A 24,365-nucleotide genomic window follows, 5' to 3' on the forward strand; every position below is an offset into this window, starting at 1 on the left:
CTATGTGTGTGTTGAGCGCAGCGCCGTCTTCTTTTTGAAGTACAGTAACTAAAGTAGGACTAAGCATACCGGTATAGTTTCTGTGGACCTGCATGTCTGCCCGTTTTGTGAGTGCACTGCGCGCGTGCGCACTTGTGTGGCATTGTTTGGGATGACCTAATTAAAATAGCGTCCCCCCAGTAAAAAAATCCCCACTACACCACTGCCCTTTACTGAAATGACTGGAGAGAAGCGAGCTCTTCTTGGGAGGCCGTTGCATTTATTTAGTTATTCTTGGTACCACACAATACCAGTGGCGAGACGTCAGCGCCCTCTAGGCCCTCTGTGAGGGCCTAAGATATTCTAAAAATAATATTTGAAAACATTATAAAAAAAAACATTTTTTTTTTTAAATATTATTTTTTATATATTTTTTTTTTTTTTTTTTTTTAACCCTAGGTATAAAAGTCACGGCTCGCCACTGCACAATACTTGATAGACCTATATCTTCTGCTGCCTCTTTTTCACTTCCAGAAAAACACACGTTCACTCAACTTCTCGCCTCTACCATACCCACACACACATGCATGCGCCACAACCCCTCTCTCTCTCTCTTAAAGGGATAGCGATCTCACTCTGCATGACCCTAATATCATAACAATATGTAGGAGCTTTAGCCCGATACAAAAGCTTCCATGGTGGCTTAAATCCCGGGGATGAGTTGGCTGACGCGCTTTACTGTGTTTATAGATACCGGTTGTGTTGTTATTGTAATGGCTTAGGCTTGTTTATCGGATGTGGAATAGACAAAGTACATTCCATGTATTGAGCAGGTTTTGTGCATCGTCAAAGTGAGGTCCATACAATTATCCATTCAATAACAAACTTGCGGTACAGCAGTCAAAACCCATTTGCCCTTCAGGGTCAGACACACTCAATCAGATGACAAAACAAACCTTAAATACCTGTGCCACAGGGAATCGGACAGCGACACCTTATGGCACACACCGTGAATAATGGCACATTTCCACTGCAGCGGGGTATCCCCGTTTAAGCGTCCTTAAGCGTCCGCGCTCAGGCTGCCTCGCTGGCCGTCCGAGGCCATGGCGCATTTCCATTACAGTTTAGGACCTGGGGTAGCAACGCAGTGTAGGCGGGGGCGATCGGCTTCACATTTCGAGTTGTTCCTTTGAGCTCCCGTGGATTTTATCATCCCCAATGAGATGGAGGAACGTTTGTCACCTCCTCGGTCGACCACGGTGTGCTTTTCTGTGACGTTGCCATTTTTGTAGCTCCTCCGTTTACAAAAATGCTTGTGTATAAAAATGCTGCAAGCTTGCTTCTAGATATATATGCGACGCTAGGGATGATCTCGCGCGCGATCTTGTGACGATTCTCTCTGACCAATCAGCAGTCGAGAGCGTTGACGTCACTAGTTCAGCTCTGGCCTGATAGAACCACGATTTTTATGGGGCTGGAAAAAGAGGGAAACAGTACCCGCTAGCCGGTGCTACACTATATGGAAAGGCCACCCAAAAACTGGCCTGGCCGCTTGAGGACGATTAAAGACGCTTAAACGGGGCTACCCGCTGCAGTGGAAATGCGCCATAACACCCAATTGTGACATTCCGAAACCCAAACATGAACTCTCATCTAAATGGCTCTTACACCGGCCCCCTAATTGTAAGTGACAGGCTTTCAAGTTCCCCAAAAAAGAGAGCCATTACCATATCACTACTGTTTTATCATCCAGACATGGATCCAGTTTGTAGATATAGGATTTGTTTAATCCTTGGCAAGCCACAGTCCCTTTTGACTGTGTGCCGTCCAATGGAATGCTGCTCTCCATGAGATTTGCTGACCAGTGGCTTCCTGGTTTCCAAAGAAAGTTGGAATATTCAATCATAGTAAGGAAAATGTCTGTCTTATGGACACTAGTTTAACATGGGTTGTTTGTCCTTCAAATGTACTGATGTCCGCACATATGGAAATGTGATGTCAACTTCCAATGCAAATTCCCTACCACCGGCATGGATCACATTTTTACCAACTATGCCTACACACATGCAACACTTGGGGGTTCTATATGCATGTGTCTGAGGGTTAAAAAGTTCATCATTCTGTATATAAATATGTTGTCAATATCATGGACATCTCTCTGCTAAATTGGGATCCACAAAGCTGACACCCTGCATGACACAGCAGTGACTCTGCTGTACATTTCATGAGAAATGGATCATATTCCTGTACATTTTATTGAGTCAAATGTGGATGGATCATGGACAGGTTTCAAGCTTCTTCCCTGGGTTACATATGTGCTGTGAAGTAGCCTGTCCTCTGGGTTGGTGGGGAGAGCGATGGTGCTGGAAGGAGCTCTCTGGGTCACATCCTGCTGCTGCTGCTGCTGCTGCTGCTCTCTCTCTCTCCCTCCCGTATTCAAGTACTTTTACCCAGCGTTCACACACTCATTCCGGGGTAAGAAAGCCATGTGCATCACCCTGGATCTCTGCCTGTGAGGGTGTGGACCCTGCTTACAGCAGTGAACCTGGTGCAGCCTGCTGCTGTAGATGCTGCTCTCTCTCCCTCCCTGTATTTCACAGTTACTTTTACCCAGCTTTCACCACACTCATTCCGGGATAAAAAAGCTGTGTGCATCACCCTGGATCTCTGCCTGTGAGTGTGGGACCCTGCTTACAGCAGTGAACCTGCTGCCACATTGGTCGCGTCCATTTCATGTACATTTAATGGGTAGTTCACATGTGGATGAAATGGACACAATTCCCGGAGGTTCCAGGCCAAATTTGGGAGATCATATGCGGGTCCTGCCATGCGCCCCCCACCCGTGGAAAGCAAAAACAAGTAAATAAAACGGTCACATTATATCTTAACATAATCAAAATGAAGTTTAAAAAATTCTCGAAAAAACGGCTAAGTGCCAACGAGCAGGGGCTCACAAAAGCTCAAGTCTTCGGCGCTTCCGGTGAAAGCCCCGGAGACATTTGCACTACCCCGTTGCATTTTTACAACGGAGAGGGGAATCGAGACCTCCCTTCCTCCGTTCAAAAAATTAATTCATCTTTTCCAAGCTACCATCTGCACGAAATCAGAAACCCGGTTTTTGAGAGCACTTAGAAAAAAACGGCCTATTTCACATGATGGGGAAATCATGGAGGAATGCATCCGCTGCATGAGCACTTTGGATCGGATACAATTGTTGCCTGGAGGACCCCCAATCATGGTTCTTACAAAACTTTAAGTTTTTGAACTGGTCTCTGGAGGAATTCAAGGGGAGTTATCACGGAATAATGAGACACTATTTTCGGATACATTTTATCAATTTTCACCCCTTTCTCTGGTTCTTCCAAAAGTTAATTTATACTTTTTCTGACTCTGGAGGAATGCAAGGGGAGTTTGGGCATACTCTCCCGCCTATGGAACACTATTTTCGGATACAATTTATCCATTTTCACCCCTTTCTCTGGTTCTTCCAAAAGTTACTTTACTTTTTCTGACTCTGGAGGAATGAGAGGGGAGTTGGGCATACTCTCCCCACCTATGGAACACTATTTTCGGATACAATTTATCCATTTTCACCCTTTTCTCTGGTTCTTCCAAAAGTTACCTTAAACTGTTTCTGACTCTGGAGGAATGTAGGGAGAGTTGTCAGGGGACTCTACTCGCCTTAAGAGACACTATTTTCGGATACAATTTATCCATTTTCACCCTTTTCTCTGATTCTTCCAAAAGTTAACTTAGACTTTTTCTGACTCTGGAGGAATGCAAGGAGAGTTATCAGGGGACTCTACCCGCCTTATGGAACACTATTTTGGGGTACTTTTGGGCCTCCTGCCCGGTCCACATGCCGGTGCTTGGCGGTCGGAATAATAATATTTTACAGGGCTCAGAGGTCTGCACTTTGAAGCTCCTGGAGCGGACAAATATATGTGTATTTGACTGAGATGATGGAAAATAACACAAAATGCTATTTTACAGGACATGACTGATATAGGTGTATTTTCACAGCTTTTTGGAAATACACCAAATGTGCTTTTGCAGGGCAACAATAAGCTCATTTTACCCATGTGATGTTGTGCCAGAACATTACGGACCAATCATCTGAGCCGGCCCGGCTAAAATAACGGGATGGCCTACCTGCCTGTCAGCCTTCCATCTGTGACACAACTTATCTCGTGCCCTCATTGGTCAATGTGAGGCGTGTTCCAAGTGTGTTGGGGAGGAGGGGCTCTGTAAGGAAGTCTGAAGGAAGAGGCAGATTTTTTCCTGTCGGTGTACTTTTCAAAATTCTAGCGCACTCGAGCTGGTTTCTCCAAAATTACATACCCCACCTTTAAATCAATTACATTTAAGACATACAACTGCACGAAAGTAACAAAAACAAGGATAATATCCTTTTCAGCTTCACAGAACACAAATTGGGTTGTTTTTTAATAATATGTTTACATGATTTTGTTGTGCAATAAAACAACCAGAGAAGCGATCTGCAAGGAAACATAGCACACCGTGTCCTCATGCTCCTGTTTCACCTGCTTACTACAGGTATCATCACTGCTACTGACTTCGATTGAGCATTTGTGATTAATTGTGATTGAAGCGCCTCTGCTCTGTAGAGTTTCTCAGGACTGACTGAGGAAGATGCTCTGAGGCTGGCCTTTTAATACGTCCACGTTACCATGACACATGGGAAACACTTGAACACTTGAGCTACTCAAATTCGCTGTCTTCGCCGATACCGTGGCGTGGTCCCATCTCGATGTCATTGTACTATAATATGATGACTACACGACGGCATTGTGAGGGCTTCACGCAGTCGTGTTGCCTTCCTAAGACAATCGGGCAGCTTCTTGTTTCCTTCGTATTGTCTTCGTTAGGCGAAAAATGCCCGATGGCACCGATGATCACACAAAGTAAACGACACGATTTGACAAGATGCCCTCACGATGGCCTTACGAAGGGCAAATGGACACACTAACTCAACACGAAAATGAACCTTCGTATGGTATTTTGGCAATTTTTTGGCATGACCAAAGATTTGCCACGTGCTCACGAAGTTGCTGCCGGAGCCTGAGAAACTCCACCGGCTGGTCATACGATGGCTAAGATGCCCTCACGAATGGCCCGATGTTGTTACGATCAGAGCCGAATTTGAACATTTCCTTTATCGTGTTTGTCCAACTTATTTCCCACAACTTAATGCAAATTAATTGATATCTCTTATATGATGTACATTCTGGATATCCTTTTTTACTATTTGTCTCTTGTTAGTAAAATAAACCTACCATTAAAATTATAAACTGTTAATTCTTTGTAAGTGGTTAAACTTACAAAATCGGCAAGGGATCAAATCATTATTTCCTCCGCTGTATTTGAGTCCGGACAAGAGTGGTGGAACGAAAGGCAGACTAACTTTTCCATCTCTAGATCCATGTCTAGATGGCTTGATATTCAAGATTGAGAATATAAATTATAATTGCTTCGTTGTTCTTTAGTTTTTTTAGTCCAGGTCTAGTTTCATACATAATGGCATGAGAATGAGCAGTTCACACCATCATCCCGGGTTCACCAAGGAAAACAGGATTCTCAGGATTAAACGACTACAGAACCCGTCGCCCCTGACCTCTGTGTTATTATGAAGTCCTTTGAGCGCCTTGTCCTATCCACACCTATAATCCATTCACAGACCCCCTCTCTGGACCCCCTGAAGTTTCACCTACAGAGGCCAACAGGTATGTGGACGATTGCTGTTCAACATGGCCCTTCACTTCCTCCTCCAGCACCATGGACCACGCAGGAAACTACTACGCCAGGATCTGTTTGTGGACTTCAGCTCTGCCTTCAACACCATAATCCCGGCGCTGCTGCACGACAAGCTCAGCTGCACGTGCCCTACTCCACCTGTCTGGTTGATCACTGACTTCCTGTCTGACAGGAAGCAGCACGTGAGGCTGGGGAAACACGTCCTCTGACCCCCGGCCATCAGCACTGGTTCTCCTCAAGGCTGCGTTCTTTCCCCTCTGCTCTGCTCCCTGTCACCAACAGCTGCACCTCTAGTCACCAGGTTGTCAAGGTCCTGAAATTCGCAGACGACACCACGCTCATCGGACTTATCTCTGGTGGGGACGAGTCTGGGACCATCTGGTGACTTGGTGCAGGGACAATCACCTAGAGCTCAATGCTCTCAAGGCAGTGGAAATGCGTTGTGGATGTAGGAAGAACGCAGCCCCACCCGCCCCCATCACTCTGTGTGACTCCCCAGTACTGCTGTGGAGTCTTTCCGCTTCCTGGGCACCATCATCGCCCCAGGACCTCAAATGGGAGCATAAACAGCTGCTCCCTAATCAAAAAAGCCCAGCAGAGGATGTTGTTTCCTGAGGCAGCTGAATAAATGCAACCTGCCAAAGGACAATGATGGTGAACTTCTACCCCCTCCATCATGGAGTCCATCCTCACCTCCTCCATCACCATCTGGTACGCCGCAGCCACAGCCAAGGATAAGGGCAGGCTGCAGCGTGTCGTCCGCTCTGCAGACAAGGTGATCGTCTGCAATCTGCCATCCTCCACGACCTGCCCGCCTCCAGAAATCTGAGCGGGCAGGGGAAGATAGTGGCCGACCCCTGGACACAAACTGTTCACCCCCCTCCCCACTCTGGCAGGAGGCTGCGCTCCATCGGGACCAAAAACCTCTCGCCACCCTGAACAGTTTCTTCCCCTTCGCTACCGGCCTCTTAAACAAGGCCCGGCCCCCCCACTGACACTTTACCTCAGTCATAACGCAGACTCTATACGCATTACATTAATGCACACATGTCCAAATATTGTTCAAATATTGCTTACTGCACATATTTCGTATTTTATATTCTATAATTCACTGCATTCTATTTCGCTGTAAATTACTGCTTTATTTTATTGCTATCTATCCATATTGTTTTACAGTGTTCTTAATATAGTTCGCTATCTGTGTAGTCTTTTTTAATTGTTTTGTTTTATATTTTATGACAAGTCCAAATTCCTCGTACGTGTGAACCTACAATAAACCCGGTTTCTGATTCTGATGTTTGTTGCTTACAGATTTCAGATAAAACATTCAATCAATCTGTGTTTTGCATATAGTTAGTAGGCTGAAGCAGCTCAACAATCGATCAACTCCGAGGCTAAACCTGACAATACATCTGTTCTCCTTGGAGATCCACAACACTGTCAAAATACTGCATGAAATGAGTAAAACACCTCAATCAGGTGACAAAACAAACCTTAAATACCTGTGCCATAGGGAATCGTACAGCGACACCCTATGGCACCACACAGTGAATAACACCCAATTGTGACAGCCCAACAACCCAAACATGAACTCTCATCTCCGGCCCCTACGCGACAGGCTAAAGTAAATGTACTAAGTTTATACAGTATATATATGTTCACTTTTTAGTTACTGTGTCCTGTACCTATGTACCCCTGATGTCAAGGTGTTGTGGTGTATATAATGTGTGATGTAAATATATATTTTCTGATAAAGGACAACAGATATCTATATATCTACATTGAGAGTCAGTTGGCTAAAAAGTGTCTAAAATCAGGGAAATTACCCTTCTGGCCCAATAACCCAATAATCCAACATGTGAGAAAATCATTGAATAAATAATTCAAATAAATAAGCTCTTTATTGGATATAGTTTATTCTGCATCGTGATTATCTTTTTAAAACAGAATATTAATTTCATCATGACAAAAACAACATCAAATCTTATAATAATAGTTAAGAAGCTGGAACCACGAGAATATTCAGCATTGTTGCCAGAAGGGTGTTTGAAGTAACGTAAAACAGTTATAGATAATTTAAGGACATTTGCTTCGAAGTTTTATATCCTTAATAAGGATGAAAAATAGTACAATTAATTATTTTCTATTTAAATTATTTGAAGATATCCTCACATTACATACATGCAACGAAAACTGATATTTAATTTGTTTGAAACGTTAAAGGTAATCAATTTTTATTTAATATCTTAATTTATAATCTAATAACATCTAATCTATCAATGTCACACAAAAGAGTAAAATGGCTGTTATATATCCCACAGGCCAGAGGGAATTAAAACCCGAAGAGATTCAGTTTATGACCACATAGCACAGAGAAAACATTACATCTTCATATTCTGGAAGCTGATTCACAATTTTAGGAACATATCTTAAAGTTTGCATCCCTAAAGAAAAGGAGCAATAAACACAATGTTTAACTCAATTGAAGATATTAATAACAGTGAGTAATTGCACACACATTTTTAGGTATAATATTAGTTTCAAATGAAGAATTAAATTGTTGTATGAAATGACTTTAAAGATGCATTAGAGGTATCATGTTAATTGGTAATAAGATTTCCTGGAATTGCCCTCTATTAATATAATATTATTTAAAAGTGTCTCTTATATTTTATCTGAAAGAAACATATAAAAAGTCACAAAATAGGAAAATAAATCCGTTTTTTCGCAGGTCAAGCAGATACATGAACAGTTAACACCCCAAAACATATTAACTTCAAAACCATATAGAAAACATTACAACCCTTATCTTATCTCCACTACTGATAGATATTCAGATCATTGTTGCAGCTGAATTCTGTAACACGAGGACTTTGAGGAAAGAAATGCACGTTTTCTCTGATAAAAATCACACACAGCAATTCAGCTTTAGAGCTCATCCCTCTTCTTCTCCTCCTCCTCGTGGAAGACTTGTCCATCCGGCTGCTTCCTCCAGGCCACTTGGACGTTGTCGTCCAATCCTGGGCCCTTAGGTCTTTTCGCCTGAGACACAAAAACTCATTATCATTATCGTTCCAGTAAAAAACAAGATGATTCTCTTTAGCTCACTCATCTGAAATGGTAGCTGTTCCCCTTATTTCTTCCAGTGTAAAGCTTACCTCAGGTTATGGAATAGTATTTGTACATGTTCCTAATGCATTTGGTGGCATGTGGCTAAGTTTCTGCTATTTACTTCTGCACATATTTACACGTCTTCTTACTAAATGCTTGGGTCCTGTTATTTGTGGCCAAAGTAGAATATAGATATAGAATTTCATTCATGTTCATCTTGGTCCATTTCATTCGTATTGAAATTCATTTACTGCATTGTCTTTTGTTGAATTCATTATTCTTTAATAGATATTTATTTGTTTCCTACCTCTTTCGTCTCTTGTTCTCATGTCATGGGAATTTCCTTTCTGGTGATGTTTTTGCATAAAAGTAGAAAACATGATTTACCTCCACCAACATCGCATCCAGAAAAGCTTGGTCGTTCAGATCCACACCGTTTTGTTTCTTCACCCTCACCTTTATCACTTGCATTGAAACAGGCACAACAGCTAGAAACACAAACAAACTTCATCAGTCACAACGTTTATGGTGTCTTCGTTTTCAACAGACTCAATATCATCACTTGCTTTGACGTAGCTGTGAATTTTACTCACGTCCGTAGCAGATGAATGGTTTCTCCACTCCACAGTCCAAGTCCTCCCATTTTCCAGAGTTGTCGAAAGCTGCAGCCACACAAACCTTTGAAGCACTGTAGTTAGGTTCATTTACTTTCCAGTACTTGAAGGAGGAGTTGCTTCCATCGGACCACTTCCAGGAGTCTCTGTAAAGGCCGATCCAAAAATGATAATCCACTGCAGGTAACAGCTCAACAATCTGCTGGTTCTCTGCTGGGTTTCTCACACTGGCCAGGTCTGTGTGGTGTTCTCTGCAGTAGCTCTGGGCATCAGTCCATGTCATGTAGCTCTCAATGGGGACAAATGTTGCATTCGGCCCTGAAAATGGACCCCAGAGAAGCTGAGTAGAGGCACCACGACATACAGCCTGACATCAATGCCACATCTCTGGTGGTATTGATGCCTTTATAATATAAAATATTACATTTAAATCCCACATATTTGTACTTTGTAATTTGTAGTTCTGGGGTTTTTCAACACATGAATGTTGGCAAGAAACTTTAGTAGTATCAGTGGTGGAATATTCAGATATTTGAGTAAAAGCAGAAGTACAACAATGTGAAGATACTGTGTTACAGGTTAAAGCTTCATTCAATTATATTGATTCTATATTGTTCTTATTCTGTTTAGCACAGATTTATAAGATGTGAAACGTAACTACAATTCTGAAACAAGTTTGCAAAGAATTGTATATATATTGTATATCATTTCCTTTTACGTTATCATTTAAATGAAACCATGCGAGCATTTTAGTGAAAAGGGAAAAGTCTTTAGTGGAACTGCTAACAAAAGAAAAAAAAGTCACAAAGAAAAAAGGTTGGGAACCGCTAGTTAGATAAAGATCAATGCATTGTATTTCAGAAGCTTAAGATATGATTTTAAATGTGTAATATTAATTTTAAGTTTATATTCTTACCTGTGACATCAAAGCAGACCGACCTGTAGCTGGTATTACAATCATAATCAATCCATGTTCCATCACGATGAAGAAATGTGCATTGTTCATCGTGCCCGTTGCTTGGTTCCCCTGCATGGTGCCTCCATGGTCTGAACTCGATCTCCCCCGGTCCGTAGAAGCTTGGGTCTGACATCGACCACTTCCAGGTGTCCCGGTCATCGTGCAGCCCTATCCAGGCTGACTGAAAGCAAGAAATTGTTATATTTATTACATCCTGTTGAAGCTTTTAAAGCTGCTGCTGAAGAAAATGTGTATGTTTAATAAAGAGAAGGTTTGCCTTCATGAGACCAGCCTTGGTACGTGGTGATCTAAAGGGAATCCCCTCAAGTCAACATTCATTCACAGCCTTGTTACTCTGAACCTCTTCCACTTTATTACAGGGTTTCATAATATAGCTTTGGCTTAAAACATGTTCAACTCTGTTTTAATACTCAGGTTCCCATAGGACTTTAAAACAGGTTTAGCTTTCTGTAATAATCTCTCCTTTTTAAATGTAACTCTAAAAGAAATGTAATTCATTTGAATTGAAAGACAGAGAAAAGTGACCTCACTTGGTTGTATTGGCCTGCCATGTTGTTCAGGAGCTTCACAACCTCCATGCTGTCTACAGTGGCCAGGTCTGTGTGTTTCTCTCTGCAGTATCTCTGTGCTTCAGACATGGTCTTTGCTTCAGAAACAAAATGGTACTGACGTTCAGCATGTGAGGAGACAGCGCTCAGCCCTGCAGAGACACACACACTTTGATTAGATTCAATATCAATTACTGAACCAACTTCTCCAAATTACATTAAAGTTAAACTGTAAATTAAAGAACTTAAGTAATTGTCAGAGGGAAACCAAAATAGAAAGTACTAAAAATTGCCAATGGGATAATATATTTTATATACAAATAATAATTACCTGAAAGGGCGATGATGATCAGAAGAACTGTTTCCATCCTTGTCTCTTCCCTGTTCCTCTCTTTTGGACAGAGACTGCAGATGTGCAGCTGTTTATATTATACATTAGGTCAAATGCAAAGTGGATATGGAACTGACACCTTTTTTACATCAGGCTTATTTACTTACATTTGCACATGCATTTACAAGGTAGGACCAATAGAGTAATGTGGGCGTAGGACTGGTGATACACAGCAGGAAAACCAAATTCATGCCCATAAACAAAAACAATACAAAAAGTCTGAAACAACACTGATCATTTCATATAATGAGAAACCTTTACAGCTTACAAGCTAATACATTTAAAAGATCACAAAACCATTGAAATAATTATTGCTCTAACTTCCAGCTTCATACTTTGGGTATTCTAGTAAAACATGTGTTCATGCTTTAATGTTACACAAACTTTATTTTCTTTGTGTCTGGATACCTGTTTCAAACGCTTTGTTGTAGCTGCTCAAAAGGGTTTTATTGTCACGGCAAAGGCTTGAGTCCATGTTCACCCTCTGATGGTGTTTACTGCAAACCAACATGAACTGAGACACATTCAGAATGTTTAGAGCAGCTTTACAATTAAAAAAGCTTTATGTTTTGAAACCTCACTTTTCAAAAATAACTTTATAGGCTAAAAAACATTACCTACATTGTTTAAAAAAAAGTGTCTTGTCATCCAGGCCACAAGCTTCTACATTTCACCCAACAGAAGGACACACAGTGGAGGAAATAAGTCTGTGATCCCTTTCAGATTTTGTAAGTTTACCCACTTACAAATAAATTAACAGTCTATATTTTTAATGGTATCTTTAATTTAAAAGTGAGAATAAGAATATCAAAAAGAAAATTCAGAAATTGACATTATATAAAAGATTAAATTGATTTGCATCTAACTGTGGGAAATAAGTATTTGATCCCCTTGCAACACTTGTCTTAGTACTTGGTGGAGAAACCCTTGTTGGACAGACAGAGGTCAGACGCTTCTTGTAGTTGGTCTCCAGGTTTGTGAACATCTCAGGAAGGATTTTTCTCCTCTCTGAAGATCCTCTCCAAATCCTGAAGGTTTTGAGGCTGATGCTTGGCATCTCGAAGCTTCAGCTCCCTCCACAGATTTTCTATGGGATTAAGGTCTGGAGACTGGCTCGGCACCTCCATCACCTAAGTGTGCTTCTTCTTTAGCCACTCCTTCGTTGCCTTGGCCGTATGTTGAGGTTTATTGTCCTGCTGGAAGACCCCATCCATGACCCATTGTCAGTGTCCTGGCTGAGGGAAGGATGCTATCGGCCAAGAGTTCACGGTACATGGCCCCGTGCATCCTCTCCTCGATGCAGTGAAGTCGTCCTGTCCCCTTAGCAGAGAAACACCCCCAGAGCATAATGTTTCCACCTCCATGCCTGACGGTGGTGATGGTATTCTGGGGTTATAGTCAGCATTTCTCTTCCTGCAAACACGGCGTGTCGAGTTAATGCCAAAGATCTTGATTTAGGTCTCATCTGACCACATCATCGTATCCCAAGCCTTCTCTGAATCATTCCGATGTTCATTGACAAACTTCAGACGTGCTTTTCATGGTCCTTCTTGAGCGGGGGACCTGCATACTTGTCATCTGTCATGCAAAAAGGTCAGACGCAACAATTGTTTGCGTAGGCAAATAATAAGCAAGTAGCTGAATTACATATTTGAGACTTCAACTTTGTTAAAAAAATTGTATTACCATTTAGTTGACTATAGGAACAAAGAAATAGTCGCCACAATGATGTGTCTTTTACATTAATAGAACTTCATGTTGTTAGGTTTCCAATGCTTTAAAGCAGTGGTCCCCAAACTAAGGCCCGCGGGCCGGGTACGGCCCGCCTCCACATTTGGCCCGGCCCCCTGAACAATACCAGAGACGCATTATGATTATTTTTTTTTTTTTTTTTTTTATTTAAAAAAAAAAAAATGTCAGTCTGGCCACGCGAATCCTAGACTAGCCCCTGTCAAAATGTTGTGACCTGCTCTATCTAAATCAGTCGCATTGACCCGAAGACACCTTTTTAGTTGTATACACTGTTGGAAAGAGGATATTCCTAGCTTTCTAATGATATCAGGATTGTTTTTGTACTTCAAATATTAAGCGAAATATGTCACATTATATAATGACTGTCACCGAGTCATCATTTTGAGAAAAAGGCCTTCAAAGTTGTCTCTTCTCTGGAATCCATCGATCTGATTGATTATTAGCGGAGCAAATGATCAAAATACTACCGAGGGAAGATATTTTTGTTTGGAGGGGAAGCTCGCGAGTGTGTGTGTATACGTGTGTGTGAGTGTGTGTGCTTGTGTAATTTTGCGTTTGTGTGTATTGTGTTTGTTTCCCGGGGAAAACAATCACGAGAAACACCGGCTGTTGTTATGCCTGCTGTGACGTCAAGTTACTCCGTTCTCCGCTTGTAATTATGCCGAAGCTTCAAAGTTGTATTTATCATCTGAATTTGCCGAAACAAGTTTAATATTCTGAAAGCCAAGACTTTGTTTAATTGAAATCAGATGAAAACAAACTGTAACGGACCCTGCCGTGTTATCTATGATTACTATACTCTTACATTCATAATTTCAGCAGAGTGAGGGGGGGGGCGGCGCTGCGGAAGAGCAGATTGCGAGTGAGAAATAAATAGGAAATAAAAGTTTCATATTCTGAAAGCCAAGACTTTGTTTGTTTAAAATCAAACAAAACACCCGAACCCCGAAAAAATAGTTTTTTTTACGTAAATCCACGTTTATTTTGAGAGATTCTGCTCTGACAACTAAGCTAAACTTTTACCTGTTAAGATTGTGCACGGCACAACAGAAAGTTACAGTAATTTTCAATGGACTTTTTTTCTGTGAAGAACCCAGAGAGGGTTATTTGGTTATTATTTATTTTATAAATAGTGTTATTTATTTCATTAATAGTGTTATTATTTATTTCCTGACTTTTTTTCTGTGAAGATCCCGGAAAGGGTTATTAATATTTGGTTATGTGTGGCTTTCTAGAAAACAATAAATGTTTACGTTTAGACACCCATGCGATCGTCACACTTTTTCTGTTACAAACTGACCCGGCCCCCATCAGAGAAGGGAAAAGTTATGTGGCCCTCACAGGAAAAAGTTTGGGGACCCCTGCTTTAAAGGGTTTGACAGTTGTTGTTTTTGATCCCATTACAAACACATTATCCCATTATCTTATCTTATTACTCATCTTTTTCGACTCCCCTTCGAGCGATAGAATTACTAAATTTGGATAAAAGCGTCAGCTAAATGTAATGTAATGTAATGTAATCTTAGTACAGACTAACACTTTTATTATACAAGTAATGTATTTTTATATATTTGGTTGATAATGAATAAGACTAAAAGGTCAGTCTACATTAAAGGTAGGGTAGGTAATTCACTTTTTGTTATATTCCATGGAATGCTCTCAACATCCCGATAGCAATGAATAAATTAAATGCTTTAACAATAAATACATCAAAACATTTTATCTGTGGAAGCCGTGGCGCTGTAAAAAGCACGACCAATCATATGAGCCGGCTAAAGTAACTGGATGGCCTACCTGCCTGTCAGCCTTCCATCTGTGCACAAACTGATCTCGTGCCCTCATTGGTCATGTGCGCGTTCGTGTGTGTTGGAAGAGGGGCTCTCTAAGGCTGCGTACTTTCAAATTCTAGCACACTCGAGCTGGTTTCTCCATTCTTACCTACCCTACCTTTAAGACGGATAACGAAAGTGATAGTTATAAATGTGTTATTTAAAAAATATTTCACCTCAAGTGGACGGAGTGGTCCATACCTTAAATAAACTGACAGAGAAAGTGGCGACCGACATCGTTAGGATCACTTTCAGAGTGATTTTAAACTTTAAACCGCTTTGCAACATCTGGCAATAAAAGGTATCAAGTCAGGTTATATGCTGCGTACCTGGACTCACATTCAGGTTCAGGTCCGGACTCAAGTCCATGGCTTGTGTCAAGTTGTGTGAGTAACTAAAGTGAACTTATTGTGAGCTAATTATCAATTGAAAATAAACTCATAATCAACTCAAATTCAAACTCGTCAGGTTTATTGTGCTCCCTTCCAACTTGTGTCTACATTTCTCTACAAAGTACAAATGTAAAAAAAACACTTTTTGCCACTTAGTCTACAAATGACTTATTACAGCAACTACAGTGAACTACTACAAAGTTCAAACATTTATTTCATTTACCAAACTAAAGTAACCAAACAGTCCCTGAGCTGACTGAGCCTAAATCCTTTAAAGCCCCGCGGCATTGTGTTTACATGACCCGGGCCGTGACGCCGTAGACCAAACAAAGGAGTTAGCTACACTACCAAATATCCAATATGGCGACCAGCAGCCCACGCTGTCCACTATGTCTAAGCCAATCACATCGCTAGCTTCCCTTGACGTCACACAGATCTCGTGAGCAGTTGCGATATTTTGCGAGACTTCGTGAGTTAATGGCAGAAGCCGACACGATGCTTTTCGTCTTTTCTCAGCGCAAATTTCTCGATCTATGGAAGGTTTTAGATAGTTTCGAACAAAAAGGAGAATATACGTAAGTGCTAGTTTTTTTGCGAGTCCAAGTACCGGTTCCCGACGTTCCGGTTTTAACCGGACTTGAACCGAAACGTTTTACAAGTCCAGTACCGGTTCGGCGTACCGGTATGCAGCACTAAGTCAGGATGTCTTGAGCCACTGTTTAGAAATGACTTTATCGTTCATTAGAGGGGAGGCTCACATTGCTACGATTTTAGTTATAGTAATACTTCTTGGTGTGGACAGTCATTATGAGTCTACGGTCATATAGCAGCTGAGTGAGGATGTGCTTGGGCTAACAGGCTGATAATAAGGATTATTATTACTGATATTACAATTCATCCTCTTGGGACTATGAGAGTCTGCACCAAGTTTCATATCCAAAAGTTTGTCAAGATATTTCACTAAAGAACTAAACAATTCATCTCATGGTGGCGCTAGAGGAAAAGTCAAACGATCATTTAACTTCTTGAATGCATCTTCTTGGGACCCTGGATATCTGTTGAGAATGTCGAGGCAATTTAAATACTGTTCGGGATATCAGTCTGAACCACCAATTTAAACCCAATGGTGGTACTAAAGTAAAATTCAGGGGTTCCCTAAAGTCAGTAGTCATTACTGGCATGGGCTAATATTAAAGATTGAAATATAGAAATGATAAGAAAAAATAATGGTTACTTTATTGTTCTTTTCTGTTTTTAGTACAGCTCTAGTTAGATAAATAATGGCATGTGAATGAGCAGACTGCTATCACGCATGTTTGGTGCTAACAGTTATCAGATATAACATTCAAATTATGTGTTTGCATATAGTTAGGAAGGCCGAAGCAGCGCAACAATAGAACACCCCGAGGCTAAACCTGACAATACACCTGTTTTCTTTGGATGAGATAAAACACTGTCAAAATACCACATTAAATAAGCAAAAGCCCTGCATTGAAAGGATTAAATAAATAACATTTTGTTATTAGAATCATGAAAATGTAGTCAAAGTATAAAAATTAAAAGGGTACTCAATGCACAAAAGTGGCTTCTTGAATCTTTTTGTTTTTATGTAATTTGAAGAACCAGCACGTTATCGTGGTGGAGAGGTTTGTGTGCCCCGATGAACCTGGGGGCTGTGTTATCTGGGACCTTGTGTTCCTGGTAGGATCTCCCATGGCAAATTGGTCTCAGGCAAGGGGCCAGACTAAGATTGGTTCAAAGACCTCAAGAAAGACGACACAAGAAGTGAGGATACCCGGCCCGGAGGAAGCCTGGGGTCCCCTTTTGGAGCCAGGCCCAGAGGGTGGTCTCGTCGGAGAGCGTCTGGTGGCCGGGCTTGCCACGGAACCCAGCCGGGCATAGCCCAAAAAGGCAACGTGGGCAACACCTCCACTTCTCCGTCCCGCGGGCCCACCACCTACGGGAAACAGCGATGGGGTCAGGTGTGCTGCCAGAAGGGTGGCAGTGAAAGCAGAGGGTCTTGACGAACCAGACCCAGACGGCAGAAGCTGGCTTTGGGGACGTGGAACGTAACCGCTCTGGGAGGGAAGGAGCCGGAGCTTGTGCGGGAGGTGGAGCGTTACCAGTTGGATCTGGTTGGGCTCACCTCTACGCACAGCGTCGGCTCTGGAACCTTACTTCTTGATAGGTGTTGGACTCTATTCTTCTCCGGAGTTGCCCAAGGTGTAAGGCGCCGGGCGGATGTGGGGATACTCACCAGCCCCCGGTTGGGTGACGCTTTGTTGGAGTTTACCCCAGTGGACGAGAGGGTCGCCTCCCTACGCCTGCCGGTTATGGGGGGGGGAACTCTGAGTGTTGTGTGTGCTTATGCACCACACAGCAGTTCAGAGTATTCGTCCTTCTTGGAGGCCCTGAAAAGAGTCCTGAATGGGGCTCCTGAAGGGGACTCTTTAGTCTTGCTGGGAGACTTCAACGCACATGTGGGCAATGATGGAGACACTTGGAGGGGCGTGATTGGGAGGAACGGCCCCCCTGATCTGAACCGGAGTGGTGGTTTGTTACTGGACTTCTGTGCAAGTCATGGATTGGCCATAACAAACACCATGTTCGGACATAAGGATGCTCATAAGTGTATGTGGTACCAGAGCACCCTAGGCAGAAGGTCCATGATCGATTTTGTTATCATATCATCGGACCTGAGGCCGTATGTTTTGGACACTCTGGTAAAGAGAGGTGCGGAGATATAAACTGATCACCATCTGGTGGTGAGTTGGGTCGAGTGGCGGGGGAAGTCTCTGGACAGACCTGGTAAGCCCAAACGTGTAGTGCGGGTGAACTGGGAGCGTCTGGAGGAGTCTCAAGTCCAGGAGGCCTTCAACGCACACCTCCGGAGGAGCTTTTCAGGCATCCCTGTGGAGGCTGTGGACATAAAACCAGAGTGGGCGGTGTTCAAAGCCTCTATTGCTGAAGCCGTGGCAGGGAGCTCTGGTCTCAAGGTCTTATTTAACTCAAGGGGCGGTAACCCTCGAACCTACTGGTGGACACCGGGGGTCAGGGAAGCCGTCCGACTGAAGAAGGAGGCCTTCCGGGACCTTGGGTCCCATGAAAGGCGCTATATAAATCTAAGCTATTATTATTATTATATGTTATCCCGGGGGAGTCCCGAGGCAGTTGCAAAGTACAGACAGGCTATTTTCTCCATCACTAGAGCCACATAACTGACATAACTAAATATTAAAGATAATGAAATAGAAATAAAAATGAATAGTCACTCTATTGTCCCTCTACTGTACATACTTTTGCTTCAGTCTGAACCTCAAATTCAAACCCAATGGTGGCACTACAGTACAAATCAGGGGTTCCCCAAAGTCACTAGTCATTACTGGCATGGGTTGAAGATTGAACTTTAGAATTATAGGGAAAAGAATAGTTCCTTTATTGTTCTTTATGTTTTCTGAGCACAGCTCTAGTTAGATAAATAATGGCATGTGAATAAGCAGACTGCTGTCACTCATGTTTGGTGCTAACAGTTATCAGATATAACATTCAAATTATGTGTTTAGTTTGCATATACTGTAGAAGGCCGAAGCAGCGTAACAATAGAACAACCCCGAGGCTAAACCTGACAATACATCTGTTCTCTATGGATGAGATAAACACTGTAAAAATACCACATTAAATAAGTAAACGCCCTGCATTGAAAGGATTACATAAGAGTCAATATCACCATACGGTGCATTTGAGTCTTCCCATTTCCCACAAAAAAATCAGAGATTATCCATTGCATTTCATTGTATGAAGTATACGTTATGCTGTTAGAAATGGATGTTGGTCAAGCTCCCACAGTCTCAGCCTCCATTGAGGAAAGACACAATGGTGGTAGTAATGTCACTGGAAACATCAGAGGGTTTTTTATGGGGCAGTTACCCCTTAATGACAGGGTGGACAGCAAATGTCAAGGACACATGCAAAATGTTCAATATTATTATGAAAATAGAATATACAGGATGAAATGACTCGTTTGATCAAATAACTAAGTTTAAACATTTTTAAATGTAGTATAATTTAACCACGTATTATACACACTGTAGTTAGCAGAGCAGTGTGTGGGACATGCCAAAAATTAAGGAAACACATTTCAAGAGACTTATCATAATAAGACCTCAGAGTTTCATTATTCTGCTACATTTTCATGATAACTGAGTGATTCTGATGGGGACACCAACGTTACTTTATAGCAGAGGTGGGAGTAAGTCCTACATGTGCAAGTCATGAGCAAGTCTCAAGACTTAACCTACAAGTCTCAAGCAAGTCCCAAGTCACTGTGATGATAGTCAAGCAAGTGAAGTCAAGTCATTGCTCAGGTCAAGTAAGTCACAAGTAAAGTCATACGAAATTCTGATGAATAAGCCCAGTTTCCGCATTTAAATCAGTTAAAAATATTGTGGTTATGAAAAGTTTAGTTTACTTTATCAAAAAGGAAGGTCTTAAGGGCACTCTTAAAAACGGATAGGGTGTCTGCCGCCCGAACACAAACTGGAAGCTGATTCCACAAAAGTGGAGCTTGATAAGAAAAGGCTCTGGCTCCCATTGTACTTTCAGAGACTCTAGGAACAACCAACAACCCTGCATTCTTGGAACGCAATGCCCTAATAGGACAGTAGGGTATAATGAGTTCTTTAAGGTAAGATGGCGCCTACCCATTAAGGGCTTTGTAAGGCAAGGCAAGGCAAGGCAAGTTTATTTATATAGCACTTTTCAACACAAGGCAATTCAAAGTGCTTTACAAAAAATGAAAGACATTAAGAAAATGGCATCTAAAACCAGTCATTAAAAAGAAAAGCTAATAAAATAAACATTAAAAGAAAAAAATACATGGATAAAAGTTACAGTGCAGTCTAAGATATGAATAGTTCAATTAAAAGCAGCGACAAAAAGAAAAGTCTTCAGCCTGGATTTAAAAGTAGTCAGAGTTGCAGTGGACCTGCAGGTTTCTGGGAGTTTGTTCCAGATATTTGGAGCATAATAACTGAACGCTGCTTTACCATGTTTAGTTCTGACTCTGGGGACAGAAAGCTGACCAGTCCCTGAAGACCTGTAGGCGAGAAGAAGAATTTTAAATTCTATCCTGTGTTCTATAGGGAGCCAGTGTAAGGCAGCCAGAACAGGAGTAATGTGGTCCCTTTTCCTAACTCTGTTAGTACACGAGCTGCAGCATTTTGAATCAGCTGAAGCGACTTGACTGACTTCTTGGTACACCCTGATAATAAAGAGTTACAATAATCCAGCCTTGAAGTAAAAAATGCATGGACTAGGTTCTCTGCATCGTTTTGAGGCAAGATATGCCTGATTTTTGCAATGTTACGTAGATGGAAGTAGGCGGTCCTTGAAATTGATTTTATGTGGGCATTAAAGTATAAATCCTGATCAAATATAACACCAAGATTCCTTACAGTCTCACTGGAGGCCAAATTAATGCCATCCATAGTTAGTATATCTTTAGATAGTTTGTTTCGTAGATTATTCGGGCCAAGTACAATAACTTCAGTTTTGGTCGTGTTTAACATCAAAAAGTTTAAGGTCATCCACGTTTTCAAGTCCTTGAGGCAGTCTTGAATTTTATTTAGATGATTAATTTCATCAGGCTTGATGGATAAATATAGTTGAGTATCATCCGCATAACAATGAAAATGTACAGAATGATTCCTTATAATATTGCCTAACGGAAGCATATATAATGTGAACAAAATAGGTCCGAGCACTGAGCCCTGTGGCACTCCATGGCTAACTTTGGTTTGTGTGGAAGATTCATCATTGACACGTACAAACTGAGAGCGTTCAGATAGATAGGAACTAAACCAGTCTAAAGCAGTTCCCTGTATGCCAACTAAGTGCTCTAGTCTTTGCAATAAGATATCATGATCGATAGTATCAAATGCAGCACTGAGATCGAGCAAAACAAGAATAGAGACAAGTCCCTTGTCTAAGGCTATTAGAATGTCATTTGTGACTTTAACCAGAGCTGTCTCTGTGCTATGATGTGTTTTAAAGCCAGACTGAAAATCTTCAAATAAATCATTGTTTTTTAAGTAATCACACAACTGTTTTGCGACCGCTTTCTCAAGACTTTTTGAGAGGAACGGAAGATTAGAAATAGGTCTATAGTTGGCTAAAACCTCTGGATCGAGGTTGTGCTTTTTAAGAAGCGGTTTTATCACTGCTACTTTGAATGATTGTGGAACATAGCCTGATAATAAAGACATATTCATAATATTTAATAAAGAAGTGCTAATTAATGGAAAACGTCCTTCAACAGCTTAGTTGGAATTGGGTCAAAGATCTAAGTTGATGGTTTAGAAGAGAGAATCATTGAATTTAATTGTTCAAGGTTTATGGCTGAAAAGCATTAGTTTACTATCTAGTGTAATATTAGAACTTACGTTTCCGGGAGCTGTTGATAACACTATACTGGTCAAAGGCAAGAGGTCATTAATTTTGTTTCTAAGAGTAACAATTTTATCGTTAAAAAAGCACATAAAATCATTACTACTGAGTGCTATGGGAATAGAAGGCTCAATCGAGCTTTGGCTTTCTGTCAGCCTGGCTACAGTGCTGAAAAGAAATCTTGCATTATTCTTATTCTCATCTATTAATGAAGAGTAGTAGGCTGCTCTCGCTTTACGCAGTGCTTTCTTATATTCATTGAGAGTAATATGCCAAATTAAACGAGATTCTTCAAGTTTAGTGGAACGCCATATCCTTTCAAGTTGTCTCGACTTTTGCTTTATTTTGCGGGTTTCGGCATTATGCCATGGAGCTAATCTATGTGAGGAGGTTTGCCTTTACTGAACGTAGGTTCCTCGTGGAGGTTTGTGGGGTGAGCAATTCCTTGATGTAGGAGGGAGCATTTCCATATATGCACTGATGAGTGAAGAGGGTGATTTTGTAGTAAATCCTGAGTGAGACCGAGAGCCAGTGCAGTGATTTGAGGATGGGTGTGATGTGTTCGTACTTCCGCACTCTCATCAAGATCCTAGCAGCTGTGTTTTGGATGTATTGCAGCTTCTGGATGTTCTTGCTAGGAATCCCAATGAGAAGTGCATTACAGTAGTCCAGCCTGGAGGAGACAAAGGCGTGGACAAGCTTTTCAGCATTAAATCATTTACCAATATTGCTTTAGATGCTAGAGATCTTATGTTTAAGAGACCACATTTAATCTTCCTGTTTTGTTGCACTGTAGTAGTTGTTACATTTACTTTTATTAGGTTATTATGTATGAGACACCTCTATTAGGTTTTACCTTAAATTGTCCTTGGGCAGACACACACACCGCTAATATTGGGTATTTTATTGGGTTCGGGATTCCTATGGATGACTGCCTAGAAGAGAGCGCAGAGAAGCGTGTAAGACTGCGACTCCTGGTCTCAACTCCAGTTTGTCATGGATTAAGTCCACAAAGCGCTGAAATGTTTGCCGAAATGAGATTTGCACCTTCCAAAGTAGGATGAATGCCGTCTCTCTTAATCAGACCAGGTTTTCCCCAGAAGGCTGTCCAATTATTTACGAAGCCCACATTGTTTGCTGGGCACCACCAAGACAACCAGCGCTGGAATTATGACATGCGGCTATCAAGCCCCCAGGAAGTGCGCCGGACTCAGATGAAAAATATTCGTGCTGGCCAAACGGCGGTACTACACTTCCGTTTGGTTGCCAGGCCCGGAAACAGTTTTTCCCATTGACTTACATGGGGAAAGAGTGGTCTGTAAATCGTTGGATAATTTTTTTTAAACTAAATAAACTACCCAGTATGAACACTTGTATAGCCCTTATTAAAAACATTCGTTCCTCAAGTTGTAATAATGTGCTAATAACGTTATTCTGAGAGTTATTTCCCTCTGCATTATGAACGCGCATCTAACCCACGGGACCGCGCCGCCCGGCACGTTCATTTTACGTGTCCCGACCAATCAGAGCACACTGTGCTCACAGGAAGGGTGGGGGCTGGAGCTATTGGAGCTACAACGAGCCGTTAAAGGCAGAGAGTGAAATTCAGTGAATACAATACACGTAGTTTACAGAGATGCTGTTTGAGAAACCAATGTGAGTTGCATTTATCTTTACCCATGGATGCACAATAAGAACGGACCCATATCGTCTTACTGCCATCCCACGGAGCTGTAATAATGGATATATTGCACATGTTTGCTGTAATTCATTATCATACTACATGGGCTCTATGATTAAATCTTGTACCGTAAATGTTGTATTAAATAAAGTTAATATTACTTATTATTATAAGTATATATATATATATATATATATATACAGTGCAATCATTATTTCATGCTAAATGAAGCTCTGTTGCTTGGATATCACTAGATCCTGTTACAGCGTAATATAAGTAGGCCTACATCACGATTGATGTGTACATTAGCATAATGACTAGCCACTAGCTGCTAACTGCCGCCTCGTTCATATCAAATCCATCATAATAACAAATCATTACCATGCTGTCATGAACGCACAGCCCCACCTAGTGTCAGCAGAAAGTATTAAAATAATGATTACAACAAAATGCAAAAAATAAATTAAAATATATATAAAATATATTTTAAGATCATGTTTAATCATCTGATTCGTCTGTACATTGCTGTTTTAGTCTGTTTTTCATTTCATTTCAAACCTTTATTTATACAGATGTATCCCATTGAGATCATTGATCTCTTTTTCAAGGGAGACCTGCTCAAGTAGTTCCACATGAAACATAAAAACATAAATAGAACAACAAAAGGACATACAGCATCATTTACATAATTATCCACATAAACAGGTACCTATAGCTTCCGATTGAGTAGCATCCAACCGAGCTTTAAAAACATTTAGTGGCACCAGATTGTTCAGTTTCCATTTAATTTGCAGACTATTCCAAGACAGAGGAGCTGTGCATCTAAAAGCCATCTTCCCTAAGATAGTCCTAGCAGTTGGCACATTTAAT

At 41.3% G+C, this 24,365-nt stretch overlaps 1 protein-coding gene across 1 annotated transcript in view; it reads right to left on the reverse strand.

The window, feature by feature from the left end:
* Nucleotides 1–11,463, reverse strand: part of LOC117558056 (secretory phospholipase A2 receptor-like) — a 51,686-nt gene extending 40,223 nt beyond the window's left edge. Inside the window, exons 1-4 of the mRNA XM_034234018.1 lie at nt 11,338–11,463; nt 10,989–11,158; nt 10,396–10,618; nt 9,459–9,797 (exon numbers count right to left, since the gene is read on the reverse strand). Of these exons, the coding sequence (XP_034089909.1) occupies nt 9,459–9,797; nt 10,396–10,618; nt 10,989–11,158; nt 11,338–11,374 (769 nt within the window). The 5' untranslated portion in view covers nt 11,375–11,463. The remainder of the gene's footprint in view (nt 1–9,458; nt 9,798–10,395; nt 10,619–10,988; nt 11,159–11,337) is intronic.
* Between the last annotated feature and the right edge of the window lie 12,902 nt (nt 11,464–24,365).

This window comes from Gymnodraco acuticeps, unplaced genomic scaffold (assembly GCF_902827175.1).
Source record: "Gymnodraco acuticeps unplaced genomic scaffold, fGymAcu1.1, whole genome shotgun sequence".
Lineage (NCBI taxonomy): Eukaryota > Metazoa > Chordata > Actinopteri > Perciformes > Bathydraconidae > Gymnodraco > Gymnodraco acuticeps.